Source organism: Phytophthora sojae, assembly GCF_000149755.1.
Source record: "Phytophthora sojae unplaced genomic scaffold PHYSOscaffold_2, whole genome shotgun sequence".
NCBI lineage: Eukaryota > Oomycota > Peronosporomycetes > Peronosporales > Peronosporaceae > Phytophthora > Phytophthora sojae.
This window is the reverse complement of record NW_009258116.1, coordinates 2332881-2350038: the sequence shown is the minus strand read 5'-3', so window position 1 is coordinate 2350038 and position 17158 is coordinate 2332881. Positions and strand designations below refer to the sequence as shown.

The window sequence follows — 17158 nt, the reverse complement described above, 5'->3', positions numbered from 1 at the left end:
TGCCGATGTGGTGAATGGTTACACACAACAGGTACGACCTGAGATGCACATGCATATACTCTACTCCCGCTTTGGTCGTCCCTCACCTCTATAATGCCGCCGCGTGGGTCGCAGAGCCACTCGGCTAGTCGATATTATCTTATATTATCTTCGAGGCTTAAAGCTGCAGGTCTCTAAACGCTATTGGCGAAAGTGTTAAGGTCAGGGAGCCATTGGAGAGGCTCAAACCTGTTCTCACCACCCCATCAGTTTTGTTTTGGCTTAGCCGTTAGGTCTACTGAAGGCGTCGTTGCAGTAGCAGAGAGGGGTGCCAAGCTCCCGGATGAGCCCTACGCGCAAGCTCCCGGATGAGCCCTACGCGCAGGTAATCTCTGTTTTAAACTCTACGTTCTGATAATCCGAATGAATTATACACTCAGAAGTAATCCCTTTTCTACGTGGTTTTAATCTTCCCTCGTCCTGGCCGTGCAGAGGAGCATGCCGAGCAGGTTGGGCACCATCACGAACATGTCCCCGACCGTGATGCTGTAGAGCACCCAGAGCGCAGCGTTTCCGAGGAAGACGGCACTGATCGTGATCGGCAGCGAGGACGCGTCCTTGGTCTCAATGACCTTCTTCATGTTGGCCAGGGGCGACGCGTACAAGGCGATGTTGATCGCCACAGCGATGAAGCCGAAGGTGGAGGCCACTTGATCGAACGTTTGGCCCGTAGCCCCGCAACTCCCGAGGATTAAGTACAAAGTCCCAGCGGCGAGAACGCACGCCGCGCGGGCCCAGATCTTGTGGATGGCCGCTCGGTCGGTGCTCCAGCGGTAGTAGATAGAGCTAAAGAGTCGTCATGCCGTACATGGTGCAGACCAGGACGGGGAAGATGTTGTTCGTGGAGCCGCCGTAGATGGCCCACATGAAGCTGTTGCCAGCACGTTGACGACGTCGGCGAACCCGTGCTCTCCGGCGATGTCCATGGCGCTGCGGCCCTGTTGGTCCTGCACGCTGGCGTCCGCGCCGTGGGCCAGCAGCTTCTCGACGTGCTTGGTGAGTCCGTAATCGGTGGCGTTCAGCAGCGCCGTGTCCCCGGACTTGAAAACGACACGAGCGTCAGGCACGAAAAGAAGTAGCCCACCGCAGTCAAGTCACAGGCCGATCCACGGAGACTCTACCTCGTTGGGCTGATCCACGCAAGCAGCAGGTCCAGTACGCTGGTGTCGATGTCCCGATACGCGGACCGATCGCGTTTTTGTCGGCGCTTGGACATGGCCATCTACAGGCAGTTGCAGCAATAACAAGAGCAGAGGGCAGCGGGTTAGTCCGAGTCTTAAAGGTGCAGTGGCAACGGCAGTGAGGAGGCGGTACCGCAACGGGCGACTGGATGTCGATGCAGCGCGAGCGCAGCAGCAGCGTGGGTCGCATCTTCTGGAGGCAGATGCGCATTACGTCGATCTGCAGCGCCGTCATGCCCGCCTAGTAGCGAGTAGATGCGGGTGGGTGGTGAAGCAGCACAAGCAACAGAGGTAAAAGTTTAGTCACTTGACCTATGTACTGGTAGAGTGCTACAGGCAGACAGGCAAATTGCCAGCTCTGAACATAGCTAGCCTAGCACGGCAGAGGGGAGTCAAAGGTCGGGACGACGAGGCTCTTTGGCTCTCGTTCGTCACCTTAGGTAACAACGGCGCTTCAACGCACATAAAGGGATCGAGCCGTCTGCAGTCTCCTGCTGGCAGGGGCACCGCTGGCAGGAGCTGGTGGTAGCAGCTCTACGGCTTTGGGCATGCACGGGAAGGCGGAGCACAAGGCGGGCACCAAGGGAGGCCCCGACAACATGTACAGCAGTACCGTATTATGCTCGGCCTAAAACAGTTGCAGCCGCCTGCTGTCAAAAATCGCTTTTGGCTTGGCATCCGCATAGCACGCGATGCAGTCAAGGAGACTACGCTTACGGGCAGGATTGCCGTGTGCCGGCGCGATACAGAGGAGCGATATCTTCTACTGTAGATTCGCACTAACACTTGCTTGCTGCCTTGAAGCTCGCGGCCAAGAGCTGATACTCTGCGGGTAGCTAGCTACTAGCCTCTAGCCTCCGTAACGATGTCGTAGCGGTCGACAGCGCTTCGACTTTTCGGGGGACCCCTCCGGACCGCGCGCCGGCCACTGAGCCGCTGGCGATGGCGTCAATGACGACCACCACCCCATTCATTCAAGAACTTTCGCGCTAGGAACGCAACGAACGCGACGATGACATCCATGGCAACTCGTCCACCGCCACCAGCACCAGCGCTACACTCGTCAAACTCCGATGTGGAGCAGAGGTGGATGGACGCGGCCGAGGCCGGCGACGTGGCCACGCTGCGCTCGCTGCTGGCCGGCTTCCCCTACCTGCTCAACGCGCCGCTCCACCACCAGGTTGGCCCCCAACAGAGAGGAGGAAAATGGAGGAAGGAGGAGGAAAGAGTGAAGTAGCAAAGCCCATTCCGACTAACGACATGCACTACTACTTGTCCGACGTTGCAAGACCTTCAAGCGCTCCACGGCGCTGCACCTGGCCGTCTGGAGGGGCCACAGCGCCGCCGTTGAGTTCCTCATCGACCGCGGTGCCGACATCGAGCTGCAAGACCAGGTGCCTGTCTGCCTATAGCACTCTACCAGTACATAGGTCAAGTGACTAAACTTTTACCTCTGTTGCTTGTGCTGCTGCACCACCCACCCGCATCTACTCGCTACTACTAGGTGGGCATGACGGCGCTGCAGATCGACGTAATGCGCATCTGCCTCCAGAAGATGCGGCCCACGCTGCTGCTGCGCTCGCGGCGCTGCATCGACATCCAGTCGCCCGTTGCGGTACCGTCACCATCAGCTCCGCAGTCTCTCAAGGCGAAGTCTCAAGTCTAACTCGATTCGTGTGCTGTCCTCTGGCTCTTGTTGCCGCTGCCGCTGCCGCTGCCTGTAGATGGCTATGTCCAGGCGCCGACAAGAGCGCGACCGGTCTGCGTATCGGGACATCGACACCAGCGTGCTGGACCTGCTGCTGGACCACAACGCCTGCGTGGACCAGCTCAACGAGGTATCCGTCCACCCGCCTGTGACTGGATGCTGCCGAGCTTCTTCAGCTTCATCATCATCATCGTCCTCTTCTTGTGCCTGACGCTCGTGTGTCCGTCTTCTAGTCTGGGGACACGGCGCTGCTGAACGCGGCCGAGTACGGACTCATCAAGCACGTCGAGAAGCTGCTGGCCCACGGCGCGGACGCCAGCGTGCAGGACCAACAGGGCCGCAGCGCCATGGACATCGCCGGAGAGCATGGATTCGCCGACATCGTCAAAGTGCTGGCGGAGAACTGTCCCGGTTTGGTCAACTCTGCCGGGGTAGAGTGTCGTCGATCTCCTTTCTTCAAGGGGAGAGCGGAGCTCGCGAGACTGACATTTGGGCTGTTGTGTGGGCTGCGCTCTGACGCAGGACAAGACGCTGGTCATGGCCGTGCGGCATGAGTACTCGGGGATTCTCGAGGCGCTCTACGACCGCGTGCACGACAAGCTGTCCGAAGAGGACGGCAATGAGGTGGGCACGCAGTGGGAGACTTGGGGGTCTTCCTCCTAGTAACGATCGACTTGTTCAATGCTGCTGACCATCGCTCTCTGTTGCGCTCGCCAGCTTGGCAGCCGCCTGCTCAACATAGCGGCCGAGTACGACGCCCCGTCCTGCGCACTGTTCCTGCTGAGGCGCGGCATCTCCGCGGATTGGACGAACGCCAGGGGTGAGAACGCCGTGCAAGTCGCCTGCGCGCGTGGTCGTCCCGAGATCCTCGAGATGCTGCTGCAACGGAAGGAACCGGACGACAGCAGTACCACGGACCCCGCTACCGTTCGCAACGACGCAGCCGTGCTGAGCCATCCGTACATCAAGATGGACGTGCTCCAGAAGTGCAACAGCAGTGTCAGCTTCCTCGACCACGACAACCGGGTACGTTCGTCCCTCCGTGAAACATTGCCAGCACTGATGACACTAACAATGCGAGTGTGTGCAGCGGCACCCGTTCCCAGTGTTCGTTGCCGTGAAGATAGGTGCTGATCCGTCACAGCGCCAAGTTCGACTTCCCCACTCGACGAAGCCGCGACTCGGTGCGTGCCTCCTGCTCGCACTGGTCCATCGTTCTCTCGCCTCTCACATTGTCTTGGCGGTTCTCGTTTCTTTTAGATCGTGCCGTTGCTGGCGTCCTGGTTGCTGTGCGTTGCGCCGTCGGAGGTGTCCAAGCTGCTTGTGGATCTCGCGTGCTCCGAGGCCATTCGGCACAAGGTGAGGTTCAGTAATGCGTTCACGCTGGAGATGTTATAGCTGCGCGCTAATGGCCCGGCCTGCATGTTTTCCCTGCATGACTGTTCGTCGTAGCAGCTCCGCCATGTCATCCTGGCCCTCACGTGGCAACAGTACACACACGAAGCGCTCACGTTCGCGCTACTCATTATCTTCTTTCCGCAAGCCGTGGAGGTGGAGCAGGTAGGCGTCCCTTGTACCGACTCCGCAGTGCTCGGCTCAGTTCAGATAACCCGTGCTTGTGCTTGGTCAATGATGCAGACGCTGGCCATCGTTAGGCCCTGGATGGTGCGTTGTGAGGTGAACCTCGTGACACGGACACTGCTCACAGACGCATTGAACGCGTGACACGATGTATATAACCGCCCTACGTCGGTATGGGCACCAGATCGATCGTCCGCATTCGCTTGTAAGCGAGTTCCTTAATGCGACGGCTTCGGAGCGAGTAACGCGGTCTATTCTGTCACGAGCAGCGTGCTGAAAAAGAAGCCACGTAGGAGTTGCAGTAGTAAGAAATCAATTTCGATTCGTCGGCCGTCTTTGATGCACTCACGTTCGAGTTTCACTGCAGACTGCAAGCTGCAGCGTTGTGGTAGTGAAGCGCACGTGCAGCAGTTGATGCGATACTTCACCTCGGTGCTTTGCGCCTTCGCGGCAGTCTAACGCTGCGATGTCTAACGTTTGACTTGCAGCTGTGCTGCAGGAGGCTCGACGCGGAGTGCGCTTGCGCGTGTTTGAGACGTTAACAAACACGGCGAAAGCTCAGGACGGAAGCTCCCCATTCAATATAGTATTACTTTCCTCGACGGCCTTGCAGCTTGTTACTTTCTAGCTGCTCAGGCAGCCGTCACCTGCACACCCTTGGATCCGTAGGTCTCCGGCAGCAGCGACCTGGCCTCACCTCGTCCCGCCACGAGAGGCGTCAACGACGTCGGTTCCGGCAGGAACACGGGCCCTTGCACTGCGACCTTCACACTGAGCTCGTCGCGCTCGGAGGCGGTCGTGATGACCGGTAGCGGCCGCGCGCGCTCGGAGCGCAGAACCCCCACGTCCGCGTCGGGCAGCGGCGGGTACGCGAGGTAGAGCCCCACCTGCACCAGACTCAGCATCGTGCCCAGCGCATTGGGCGCCAGCACGAACATGTCGTTCTGGGCGATGGCCAGCGTGGACCAGAGCGCGCCCGACGTGAGGTTGGCCACGCACAGCGCGATGGGCATCGACGCCGCCGACTTGAGGCGGACGACCTTGCCCATGGTCTCCAGCGGCGACGCGAACAGACAGATGTTGGCCGTGACGCACACGACTCCGAGCGTGGCTGCGACTTGGGCCGGCAGCTGGTTAGTGACGCCCTGCACGCCGAAGATGCCGTATGCGGTGGCCAGCGCCATGGCGAGCCCCGCGCAGATCCAGAGCTGGCACGCGTACTGCCGCTGGTCCGCGGAGCTGCAGCGCACGTAGACGACGGAGAAGAAGACGCTCGTGGCCACGCCGAACGCGTTGACAACCACGAGCGGGAAGATGCTCTGGGCCACGCAGCCGTAGACGCACCACATCCACGCGTTGCAGAAGAGCATGACCACGGGCAGTAGCGACGTGTCCCCGGGCGAGCCGCGCCGCTGGATGCGCTGGAAGTCGGGCCACGGAGACACGTAGAGCACCACGGACGAGCACGTGGCCAGCACGCGCAGCAACTCGAAGGCCAGCGTCATGGCTGCAGGAAGGGAGGAAGGGGGGAGTGGAGGTGCAGTAAGTACAGGTCCCTGGTCCCTGGACGTCTGTCAAGGGGGGACCAGCCGATCGTAACGGTCGAAACAGAACCATCTGAGACCGAACAACAGCTGGTGTACCTCTCGAAGCGGTACAAGTTGAAGTTGTCATTGCGCGAAGCTCGCTGGGTTTGGCTGGCCGCTCCAGCACGCACAAAGTCGACAACTACTGAAGCTAGGGCCTAGTAGAGCGGGAGGCCAGAGTAAATGTTAGGTGCCGAGCTGCAGCGCTGCGTTGCTGTGCTACTTGAACGCTGAAATAGTGGCATTACGTGCTTGAAGGGCCACGAGTCGACCACCCGAAGATAACTCGGTCCGGCCAGCACGCATCTCTGTGTCCGACCGCACAATCCCATGGGCCTGAAGATATTTGACTGGTTGCGGCGTATCGACATCATTCAAGACGTTTGGAAGGACTCGAATATGGGATCGTGTACCCGTTTCAGGAATTCGGCGAGGAAAGCATTGACTGCCAACTACACGCCGCTGCAACGCCGCGGATCTTCTTGGTAGAGTCGTCCTCGCTGCAGCACCAAGGCGCGCAGCGAAACGGGAGGATGCCAAGGTCAACTTGACTCTAATTCAGTCCCTACATCAGACGCATAATGAAGCAGCTTGACCACCTTCCATCCCCCCCTTCACTCCACTTCCCATCTCGACACTGACAGCTCAAAGCTCAAAACTTGTCGGCAAACGCTTCAAGTGCAGACCGAATGCTCGCGCTCTCCATCGTCAACGTCGCTGCGACGATCTCGTCTGTGGCGCTATGCCTGTCGCCGTACCCAGACTTCCGCCGGATCCACACTCAAACGAGCACGGGCGAGGTCCGCATCCTCCCCGTCTTGATGCTCTGCTGCAACTGCGTGTTGTGGGGTCTGTACGGCCTCGTCAGCGGCAGCTACTTTCCCGTCATGTCCATCAATATTTTCGGGACGCTCACGACGGTCTCGTTCGCCTCGGTCTTCTACCGCTGGTCGACTGATCGAGCCACGTTGAACAAGATGGCGGCCTGCACGGGGCTGGGGCTTCTGACGGTGGTGGCTTTCACGATCCTGGCCCAGACGGGGGCCATCCCAGTGTCGACCGACGGACTGGTGGAGATCCTCGGCTACTGCGCGGTTGCGATCAACATTTGTCTGTATGCGGCTCCGCTGCAGACGATGAAGCTCGTGATCCGAACCAAATCGTCGGCGTCGCTCCCGATGACAATGTGCGTCGTGAACCTCTTCAACGGAGCGCTCTGGTGCGTGTACGCCATCCTCAAGAGCGACATGTTCGTGCTGACCCCCAACTCGGTGGGCGTGGCGATGTGCATTGTCCAAGTGACGCTGGGTCTCAAGTATCACCCCAAGACGCAAGAGATCGACGAGGCTGAAGTGGTCGAAGTCGCCGTTGTAGAGGCGCAGAGGCCCAAGATGATCGAGGAGATCGTCCAGCTAGAGGAACCGCTGTCCCGCGCCAAGAGCGAGATGGCGCTGGCAGTCACCACGTGCGCGGAGGCCGTGGCGTTCGAGTTCGCGCGATCTAAATCGTACAGAGTAGTAGCGACACCGCAGACAGCTTAGACTTGCACTCGGTTTAAGATACGAAAATACTAATGTATATTTTATTCAGCCATGGCTATGGCGTCTCGTGTTTGAATGCAACTCCTGCTTCGTACAACTAGGCGGGTGTAGTAGCATGTGAGTGAGCAACTGAAGAATTGGACAAACGCTTCGACAAATGACCTATTGCCGACAAACAACCCCCAATGTGCATCGTTCAGACAATCGTCCCAAGCAACAACGCCGAAGACCATCGTATCAGCTACTTAACTCCTACGAAGTATCCACGAACTGCGTAAATGAATCGATGGTTACCACTAAGACAACTAAGACATTTCCCTTCGTCTTCGTTCATAATCAACTAAGCTCTTCTAGCGTTCGACTGGGAACCAGAAGCTGGCGATTCCAACGCTGTCAACGGATATGCTAGACCTTATTTTTGCGCTCAAGTCGAGGAATGCATTGGCTGCTGGTATTTCAGGATCCTGGCTTCGGTGTCTGAGCCAAACGATCCTGCAGCAGGATTCCTGCTCCTTCGCCTTGGTTGTTGATCGAGTATGGGGTCATTCCCAGTATTGCTGGCTACTTGTGCTGGTAACAGGCTGCAACATGGCAGCCGTCCTTGGAGCGCTCCGAGTGCTCACGACCGTCGCAGCTCTCATGGTGGGCATCTCACCCCTGCCGGACTTCTACCGCATCCACAAGACGCACACGACAGGCGAGGTGTCCATCTTGCCGATCACGCTGCTCTTCTGCAACAGCTTCATGTGGGCCATCTACGGCGGCTCCGCGAACAATATCTTCCCCGTGCTGGTCTGCAACATGTACGGCATGGCGACCTCCGTCGTCTTCAGCTCCATCTACTACCGCTGGAGCACCGACCGAGCGGCCATCCACAAGATCTGGGCCCGCGCGGCGTGCGTTCTCGCCGCTGGGACTTTGTACTTAATCCTCGGGAGTTGCGGGGCTACGGGCCAAACGTTCGACCAAGTGGCCTCCACCTTCGGCTTCATCGCTGTGGCGATCAACATCGCGCTGTATGCGTCGCCCTTTGCCAACATGAAGAAGGTCATCGAGACCAAGGATGCGTCCTCGCTGCCGATCACGATCAGTGTCGTATTCCTCGGAAACGCTGCGCTCTGGGTGCTCTACAGCATCACGGTCGGGGACATGTTCGTGATGGTGCCCAACCTGCTCGGCATGCTCCTCTGCACGGCCCAAGTGGCGCTCTACATCAAGTATCGACCCAAGGGTGGCCAGGACGCGGACGAGTCGACCAACTTCAACAAGAGCAAGCTGGCGGAAGGACCTCAGAGCTACTGGGACCACATCGCTCACTGGGTCAAGAACCCCTTGGGCTATGAACTACTGAGCACGCCGGTGGCCCCGCTTCCGAGATAACGTACATGCAAGCTAGTGACGGGAAGGCATTATTTGCTCTAAGACCACCGATTTATCAGCCTACTCAACACTTGTGCGACCAACTTTCAATTGATACATCACTACTGTTCACAGGCCGTCCGCACACTTGCGTTCTGGCCGCCGAGCAGACTCAGCACCGTCAATCCTCGAGTGCCGGCATAGCAGGTCAGGAGGGGTGGAAGCAGAGTCACCCCTTTCAGCAGCAGCGGGTGTCAGCAGAAACGGAAGCAAGAAGACGCAAAGTGTCACGGATACATGGTTTCCAGAGTTAACCAAGTAAATGAAAGTCCGACATGCAAAAGCATCAACAGCCTGCGCTTCGGCTGAAACGCGAACTACACGGTAGAGCTACATGGGCCTTACTGCGACTGCTGCTGCTGCTCCTGGATCTCGTCCGGGAGCGATGTCACGGGGCAAGGAGTCGTCGCAGCAGGCGTCGAGGTCGGGGCCGTCGTCGTGTCCGGAAGCGAAGTGATAGGGCACGGCGTGGTGGACGAAGGTGTGGACGGAGCCGTGGTCGTGTCCGGAAGCGAAGTCACCGGGCAAGGCGTAGTGGTTGAGGCTTGCGACGCACCGGTATCCGGAAGCGAAGTAATAGGGCACGGAGTGGTCGACGAAGGCGTGGAAGGAGCCGTCGTTGTGTCCGGCAGCGAAGTCACGGGGCAAGGAGTAGTCGACGAAGGCGTCGACGGAGTCGTGGTCGTGTCGGGAAGCGAGGTCACCGGGCAAGGCGTGGTGGTTGACGCCTGCGACGCACCGGTATCCGGAAGCGAGGTAATGGGGCACGGCGTCGTCGCCGAGGCGTGCGAGGCGCCCGTTTCCGTGTCGGGTAGCGACGTCACGGGGCAGGGGGTAGTGGCCGCGCCCGAAGCAGGAGCTGCAGTGTCCGGCAGCGAGGTAATGGGGCACGGGGTCGTCGCTGAGGCGTGCGAAGCGCCCACGTCCGTGTCGGGGAGCGAAGTGACCGGGCAAGGAGTGGTGGCCTCCGTGTCGGGCAACGACGTTACGGGGCACGGGGTCGTCGCATTCGTGTCCGGCAAGCTCGTCACCGGGCATGGCGTAGTCGCATTCGCGTCCGGCAAGCTCGTCACCGGGCATGGCGTAGTCGCATTCGTGTCCGGCAAGCTCGTCACCGGGCATGGCGTAGTCGCGTTCGTGTCCGGCAAGCTCGTCACGGGGCAAGGCGTGGTTGCGTTCGTGTCCGGCAGTGAGGTGACGGGGCACGGGGTGGCGGCGCTGCCCGAGCAGCCCACGGACGGGAAGACGCAGCCCCAGGTGTTGCCGTTCACGATGGTGCACTGGGCGTCCTCCTTGGCCGCGCACTGGGCGCCGTTGAACGACGGCAGGTACGAGTGGCAGTCGGCCGTGGCCACGTCGCCCTTGAGCGGGCAGGCCGTGCCGGCGGGGGCGTCGCCGGCGCCGGAGCAAATGGCGCCGCGCGAGGCCGCGATCGTGTAGGTGGCGTCCCGGCAGACCGACACGTCGGTGTCGGCCGAGACGGCCCCGACGGCCAGCGCGGCCGCAAGGAGCGTCTTGGCGGTGATCACCTTCATGCTAACGCAGTGGCTGGGTGGGTAGGTACAGGGGCCGAGTCGGAAGTTCCTGTGTGCTGAATTGGGAAGTGGCCATGGAGAGGCAAAGCGAAAGCACGAGCAGCTCCGCTATGATAGCATAGTTGCAGTTGCGCGGGAACGAAGCAGGGCCGCCTGCGGTTGTTCACTTGGGCTCTGTATGGGCCGATCGTCTGCTTGGTACCGAATTCCTGTGACAGCCGGATTGAACCGAAAAGGGAATCCGTGCGTAACTCGCAGCAACTTTTCAGTCTTTGACCCCATGGTGATCGCCGAAGTTCGGCCTCGGTGCGATCGGTCGGGAGTTCATGGAGGCGTGTGTGGCTTTGGTGCTGGAGGTGGCGGCTCTTTGGATGATAATGGACGAACACGTTCGATCGCGGTAGGGATCTACACGGCATCGACAATGCGCAGCAGCGTCTTTGCGCGTGCAAACCGGTGAGCTTCAAATTGACTCACCAATTGAATCTCGCCGGGTTTTCAAGTTGTAAGCGATAATGGAACGAAGCTGGCTAGAGCGCAAAGGTGTCGCCGAGGTAGAGGCGGCATTAGCAGGATTGTCAGCTAACATAGGTATTATAGCAGATGCTCGCCTGTCGAGAGTTTTGACTTGCAGCGAATGCCAAGAATCATGCTTGCTGTACCCGTACTGTATTGTTGACTTTGCAATGTTGATGTGGTCCCGCGTTGAGTTGTCTTCACTACTGTACTTGTAGTGACAAGAAGTTGTTGACATTTTTGCCAGTTTAGCCAGTAGTGCGCCTCGTATCGAGGTGCCTCCGTTGGTGTCCGCTGCCGTAGAAAATTAGATTCTGGCTCGGGTACAAACAGTTTTAGTTCATTCCAAACATATATTTCTGGAATAATCATCTAGAAAGTTTAGAAATGAGTTAGAACATCTCAAAACATTGAATCTGAAACGTCAAACGCCGTGGATACCGGTAAATCAACTTCTGTCGAAGCTTTCGATTTATCAACTCTTGACTCATACTTAATCCCTGCTTTCCTGGTAGGCAGCCGATTCCAGCCAATTCCATCACCATGAGCGACGCCGCCGCCGCCGCCGCCGCGCCGCCGTCCACGGAGACGGCGGACGTGCCGCCCAACCACACGCTCTATTTAAACAACCTGAATGACAAGATCAAGGCCGACCGCATGAAGGCCACGCTCTACGCGAGCCTCTCGCAGCACGGCAAGATCCTCGAGATCGTAATGGGCCGCGCGCGGCGCCTGCGCGGCCAGGCCTGGGTCACGTTCGACGACATCCCGAGCGCCTCCAACGCGCTGCGCGCCGTGAACGGCTCCGTGCTGTTCGACAAGCCCGTGGTCATCCACTTCGCCAAGGAGAAGGCCGACGTGATCGCGCGCCGCGAGGGCTCCTTCGTCCCGCGCGAGAAGCGGAAGCGCGATCCCAAGCCGGCGCAGCAGCAGCAGCAGGCCAAGAAGCAGGCGGGTGAGGGCGGCGCAGCAGGGTCCTCGGGCTCAGTGCCCCCTCCGCCCCCGCCGGCGCAGAACGTGCCCAACAAGATCCTGTTCCTGGAGGCGCTGCCCGAGTCCTGCAACAAGGAGATGCTGAGCGTGCTGTTCAAGCAGTACCAGGGCTTCAAGGTGCGTTCTGGTGGCTCTATTGCAGTGCTGTGCTGCTTTGCCAGGTTGTGTGTTGTTTAACCTGCGTTGCTTGTTCTTGTGGCTCGTAGGAGGTGCGGATGGTGCCCGGCAAGAAGGGGCTGGCGTTCGTGGAGTTCGGCGACGAGGCGCAGGCCGCCATCGCGCTGCAAGGACTCTTCGGCTTCAAGCTCACGCCGACGGACGCGCTCAAGGTGTCGTTCGCCAAGAAGTAGCTAGGTTGGGTAGATCCGCGGGGGTTGAAGAAGGAACCGCAGCAATTCAAGTCTCGTCGAGTCGAAGGTCGACGGCCAGCGGCAGACCAGTTGACCCGCTTGGAGCTTAATGGAGCAGCCGTCAATGTCGGTAGCGACTACGTATGCATTCTCTCAATACAGTAAAGCAGGCCGCGAGCACCGATAGCGCGGTTCCGATCTTCCTTCCCTGCCGACGCTTTGGGCGTCAGCGTCCCGAGCATTTTCGTGTGGCCGATTGACTTGGCCCCGGTATGAAATCCGTGCCAGAGACGCTCCTCGATATCCTCCATTCACCAATCCGCATCCCTCCGCCGCCGCCCCTCCTCCCTTCTCCACTCCCTCCATGGCGAGCCCCAGCACGACCCCCGCGACCAGCGGCCTGGAGGCGCGCGACATGGCGCTGGCCAAGAACTCGCCGGAGCAGCTGGCCGAGCACCAGCGCGTGACGCAGGGCAAGGTGCGCACGCGCTTCCCGCCCGAGCCCAACGGCTACCTGCACGTGGGCCACGCCAAGTCGATGAACATGAACTTCTTCGAGGCCTTCGAGAAGCTGGGCGTGCCGCAGGACAAGCGCGAGACGTACTTCCGCTACGACGACACCAACCCGGAGGCCGAGAGCAACGAGTACATCGACGCCATCGCCAACAACGTGCACTGGCTGGGCTACACGCCCACCAAGGTCACGTACAGCAGCCAGTACTTCCAGGAGCTGTACGAGCTGGCGCTCAAGCTCATCCGCAAGGGCAAGGCCTACGTGTGCCACCAGAGCAAGCCCGAGATCGAGGCCTCGCGCGTCGTGCTGCAGCAGTTCCACGCCACGCCCGGCGCCAAGGACGAGAAGGACGTGCCCGAGGCCGGCAAGTCCCCCTTCCGCGCGCGCTCGGTGGCCGAGAACCTGGCCGAGTTCGAGAAGATGCGCCTCGGCCTGTACGCCGAGGGCGCGGCCTGCCTGCGCATGAAGATGGATCTCGGCAGTCCCAACCCCAACATGTGGGACCACGTGGCCTACCGCATCAAGTTCGTGCCGCACCCGCACATCGGCGACAAGTGGTGCATCTACCCCACGTACGACTACACGCACTGCATCGTGGACGCGCTGGAGCACATCGACTACTCCATCTGCACGCTCGAGTTCGAGACGCGCCGCGAGTCGTACTACTGGCTGCTGCATGAGCTCGACCTGTTCAAGCCCAATGTGTACGAGTTCGCGCGGCTCTCCATGACCTACACGGTGCTCAGCAAGCGCAAGCTGCTCAAGCTCGTGACGTCCAAGACCGTGCGCGGCTGGGACGACCCGCGCATGGGCACGCTCAACGGCCTGCGTCGTCGCGGCTTCACGCCCGAGATCATCAAGCAGTTCTGCAAGGAGATCGGCGTCACGCGCGTGCAGTCGACGATCCAGATCGAGCGCCTCTACTCGGTGGCTCGCAGCATTCTGGGCGAGTCCTCCAAGCGCGTGATGGCCGTGCTGGACCCCGTGGAGGTGGTCATTGAGAACTTCGGCGAGGCCCCTGACAAGAGCGCGCTGTCGCTGCGCGTGCCGGACTACCCGCAGGACGTGGACCGCGACGGCGGCAAGGCCTACCACCAGGTGCAGCTCACGCAGAAGCTCTTCCTGGACCGGAGCGACGTGCGCGCGGAGGACTCGAAGGACTTCTACGGCGTGGCGCCCAACAAGCAGGTGCGTCTCAAGTACGCCTTCCCGTTCACGTGCACCAAGCTGGAGACGGATGCCAGCGGCCGCGTGACCAAGGTCGTGGGCCAGATGGACTGGACCAACTCGGCCAAGCCCAAGGGCGTGCTGTCGTGGGTGCCGGCGAACAGCCCGAAGGTGGAGGTGCGCGTGTACTTGCACCTGTTCACGGTGCCGGAGCTGCCGAGCGACGTCAAGGACTGGGAGTCGTTCGTGGACTCGAAGAACTCGGAGCGCGTGTACGCCTCGGCGCTCGTGGACCCGGAGTCGTACGCCAAGAACCTGGGCGAGATCGTGCAGTTCGAGCGCATCGGCTACTTCGTGCCGGACCAGGACTCGACCAAGAACAAGAAGGTGCTCAACCAGATCGTGGCGCTGCGCGAGAGCGGTGGCGAGACGGCCAGCGGCGCAGCCGCGTCGGGCGCCAACGCCAGCCGCAAGGACGCGCAGATGCAGCAGCTGGTGCTCAAGATGGAGAAGATGAAGCTGTCGCCCGCCGACATGTTCAAGAAGCAGCCGGAGCTCTACTCGCAGTTCGACGCGGAGGGTCTGCCGACGCACAACGCCGCCGGCGAGGAGCTGACCAAGAACCAGCGCAAGAAGCTCAAGAAGGAGCAGGACAAGCAGAAGAAGCTGCACGACGCCTACCTGGCCAAGGAGAAGGCGTAAAGATTCGGGTAGAGCATCTAACAAACAAAACACGAGTGTCTTCGGCAACAAAGATATACTTCGAAGTACTACTCATGTATGACGTGTATTGCCTGTCCTGTTGTAACATACAGTACTCACCGAACAACTTGTTGCGCACTCATGCGGGAAGCTGTCACAAACTAAGGGCGACACCACAAGAGTTTTCCTCAGGATGATCTCCAGCAGTGCTTCGCTCCTGACTTGAGGGAGACCGAGGATTTCAACTCAGCAAGACCCGATCAGCAACGGAAACGCTCGGCAAGAGCAGGATAGTGTCCCAGCAATGTTGTGTCTTTTGATCGAAAGGAGTTCACGACATATATGCTTCGAACTCGTTGATCATGATCACCACGCGAGGGTATCAGAAGCATTGGGAAGCACGGACCATTGCCAGTACTGAGAAAGTAGCGGTCAGAGGGAAATGACGTCAGGACCGCAGCGACTGATTTATCGGGCAGTACGTCGAGAAGGAATGGCCCTGGACTTGACGGCCTTGATCTGCAGCGCTCACTTGAGTTGACAGTAATGCTGCAGCTCGAGAAGAAGACGCTGGGTACATGAAGCTTGCGGTGACGAGTTTCGGCGAGGGCGAGGCGACATCTTGAGCGCGAGTTTGACGCACATACGTTAACTTTATTAGTTAGGGCTCGCGTTGGGTGGAGAGACTTGACTCGCTGGGCTACTGCGGGGGCGTGGGGTTATCGTATAATACATCTTGTCTCTTGGGCGTCCCCAGCCTCGCTCGCTCCTTGTCCGCATCAACGCGAGCTGTCGGGCTTGGGCTGGAAGATGATGAGCAGGATCAGCGCCATGGCCATGATCACGATGAGCCCCACGAGGAACTGGATGCACTGCTTGAAGCTGTCGGCCTCGTCGTCGGCCTCGCTCGCGTTCGCCGGTCTCCGCACGAGGTAGCCCAGCTCCACGTCCGACTCGGAGCCGGCGTCCGACGCGGACGAGCTGTAGCAGCACAGCAGCGCAGGCGGACACGCGGAGGCCCTCTTGCCGGCGCTCGCTCCTTGTCGGCGGCGGCCAGGGTTCCTCGCGGGCGGCGGCCGCCGGGTCCACTCGGGGCTGCGGAACCACGGCAGCGGGTAAATCTCCTCCTCCGGCTTGGGCAGCAGCGGCGTGCGCTCGCTGCGGGCCGTCGCCACCTTGGATCTGCTCACGCCCACCACCTCCACGCGCGACGAGCTCGCGGGCGGCTCCGCGCGACGCGCATCGGCGGCCACCATGGCCTCGTCAGTGAGAGAGGTACTGTTCCGCTGCGGTCTCCGTCGATTATTCCGTCAGTCACTAAAGCGGGGATTCCGAGGTATTTCAGGTGTGGCACACAGGTGTACCATCGCCTGTACCAGTCGCCCCGCCAGCCTTTCATACACCGGACGCCAAACAAGCGGCCAGCAGCGAGCGACCCGACCGACCGACGGCATCAAGATGGCGGCCATGCTCGTGAAGAACGCACTGCAGCTGAGTCTGCGCGCGCGACAAGCCGCGTCGGGCGCGCGCGCCCTGTCCAGCGTCTGCAGCGGCAGCTTCTCCTCCTCGCCCAGCGCGCTGCCGCACCCGGCCGTGCTGATGATGGCCACGCCCTCCGCCCACATGAGTGCGTGCTGCTGCCTCTCTCTCTCTCTCCTACGTCTCTTTGCTGTGTCTCGCTAACACTATAGCTGTGTGCCAATGTTGCAGACGCGCTGGTGCAGAACCCGCTGGTCTTCGAGACGGGCGTCACGCGCGTGCAGATCGACGACTTCCTGCCGCAGATCAACCAGATCGGAGAGCTCGAGTGCCCCACGGAGAACCTCAACGGTGAGGCTTATGCCGCTGCTGCCTAGTGGACGAGATAGCACTCACACGATTCTCACACAATTATGGATTTTTGCTGTTGTTGCTGCTGCTCGTTCAGAGCCCCTGCAGGCCATTAAGCGCACGTACCAGCCCAGCGTCCTGCGTCGCAAGCGCAAGCACGGCTTCCGCACGCGTCGCGTGTCCATCTCGGGCCGCAAGGTGCTCAAGCGCCGCTACAACAAGGGCCGGTGGCGTATGTCGCTGTAAGGCGTTCGAGTAGAGACGGCCATAGTAGCAACGAGGGGGGGGGGACAGAGTCGACGTAGAGAGGAGGAGGCAGGTTGCGGCTAGAGGACGATGTATTGAGCGACGCTTGCTTCGAGGACTCATGCATCTCCACGCTCCGCGATTCAGGGGTGACTACTGTAAGCAGCGCGTCCCTGGTCTGCATAAAGCGAGAGGCTGCAATAGACGCACCGAGTGAACATTAGCTGGTACTGTAGGTCGTCAGATGTCC

At 60.1% G+C, this 17158-nt stretch overlaps 9 protein-coding genes across 9 annotated transcripts; 6 read left to right on the top strand and 3 right to left on the bottom strand.

Moving 5' to 3' along the window:
• Positions 1-443: 443 nt before the first annotated feature.
• On the bottom strand, positions 444-1455 carry PHYSODRAFT_324669 (hypothetical protein; the record flags this gene model as incomplete). The annotated part of the gene is made up of 6 exons (XM_009520449.1): positions 444-804; positions 848-910; positions 943-1079; positions 1161-1169; positions 1199-1261; positions 1354-1455. The coding sequence occupies 6 exons, from the start codon at positions 1453-1455 to the stop codon at positions 444-446; spliced, it is 735 nt and encodes a 244-aa protein (XP_009518744.1).
• A 3686-nt stretch (positions 1456-5141) lies between these two features.
• On the bottom strand, positions 5142-6017 carry PHYSODRAFT_484516 (hypothetical protein; the record flags this gene model as incomplete). Its single annotated transcript, XM_009520448.1, has 1 exon — positions 5142-6017. A coding segment is annotated over one exon (876 nt), but the record flags the coding sequence as incomplete, so codon positions are not given.
• A 767-nt stretch (positions 6018-6784) lies between these two features.
• PHYSODRAFT_484262 (hypothetical protein) lies at positions 6785-7636 on the top strand (the record flags this gene model as incomplete). The annotated part of the gene is made up of 2 exons (XM_009520447.1): positions 6785-7393; positions 7508-7636. The coding sequence occupies 2 exons, from the start codon at positions 6785-6787 to the stop codon at positions 7634-7636; spliced, it is 738 nt and encodes a 245-aa protein (XP_009518742.1).
• A 588-nt stretch (positions 7637-8224) lies between these two features.
• PHYSODRAFT_482928 (hypothetical protein) lies at positions 8225-9016 on the top strand (the record flags this gene model as incomplete). Its single annotated transcript, XM_009520446.1, has 1 exon — positions 8225-9016. One exon carries the CDS (start codon positions 8225-8227, stop codon positions 9014-9016), a length of 792 nt encoding a protein of 263 aa, XP_009518741.1.
• A 552-nt stretch (positions 9017-9568) lies between these two features.
• PHYSODRAFT_487399 (hypothetical protein) lies at positions 9569-10495 on the top strand (the record flags this gene model as incomplete). Its single annotated transcript, XM_009520445.1, has 2 exons — positions 9569-9628; positions 9935-10495. Coding segments are annotated over 2 exons (621 nt in total), but the record flags the coding sequence as incomplete, so codon positions are not given.
• A 1154-nt stretch (positions 10496-11649) lies between these two features.
• PHYSODRAFT_484798 (hypothetical protein) lies at positions 11650-12449 on the top strand (the record flags this gene model as incomplete). The annotated part of the gene is made up of 2 exons (XM_009520444.1): positions 11650-12216; positions 12306-12449. The coding sequence occupies 2 exons, from the start codon at positions 11650-11652 to the stop codon at positions 12447-12449; spliced, it is 711 nt and encodes a 236-aa protein (XP_009518739.1).
• A 331-nt stretch (positions 12450-12780) lies between these two features.
• Positions 12781-14832, top strand: PHYSODRAFT_556175 (hypothetical protein; the record flags this gene model as incomplete). The annotated part of the gene is made up of 2 exons (XM_009520443.1): positions 12781-13314; positions 13363-14832. The coding sequence occupies exons 1-2, from the start codon at positions 12814-12816 to the stop codon at positions 14830-14832; spliced, it is 1971 nt and encodes a 656-aa protein (XP_009518738.1). The 5' UTR covers positions 12781-12813.
• A 779-nt stretch (positions 14833-15611) lies between these two features.
• On the bottom strand, positions 15612-16088 carry PHYSODRAFT_310777 (hypothetical protein; the record flags this gene model as incomplete). Its single annotated transcript, XM_009520442.1, has 1 exon — positions 15612-16088. The coding sequence occupies one exon, from the start codon at positions 16086-16088 to the stop codon at positions 15612-15614; it is 477 nt and encodes a 158-aa protein (XP_009518737.1).
• Positions 16089-16235: 147 nt separating this feature from the next.
• PHYSODRAFT_353829 (hypothetical protein) lies at positions 16236-17100 on the top strand. The gene is made up of 3 exons (XM_009520441.1): positions 16236-16459; positions 16543-16662; positions 16760-17100. Exons 1-3 carry the CDS (start codon positions 16291-16293, stop codon positions 16906-16908), a joined length of 438 nt encoding a protein of 145 aa, XP_009518736.1. The 5' UTR covers positions 16236-16290; the 3' UTR covers positions 16909-17100.
• The last annotated feature ends 58 nt before the right edge of the window (positions 17101-17158 follow it).

Bases quoted from the DNA above. Each gene is read 5' to 3' on its own strand.
- PHYSODRAFT_353829 (XM_009520441.1), top strand. From the start codon at position 16,291: ATGGCGGCCATGCTCGTGAAGAACGCACTGCAGCTGAGTCTGCGCGCG. The intron at 16,460-16,542 runs GTGCGTGCTGCT...CCAATGTTGCAG, and splicing joins CACGCCCTCCGCCCACATGA to ACGCGCTGGTGCAGAACCCG. The intron at 16,663-16,759 runs GTGAGGCTTATG...CTGCTCGTTCAG, and splicing joins CCCCACGGAGAACCTCAACG to AGCCCCTGCAGGCCATTAAG.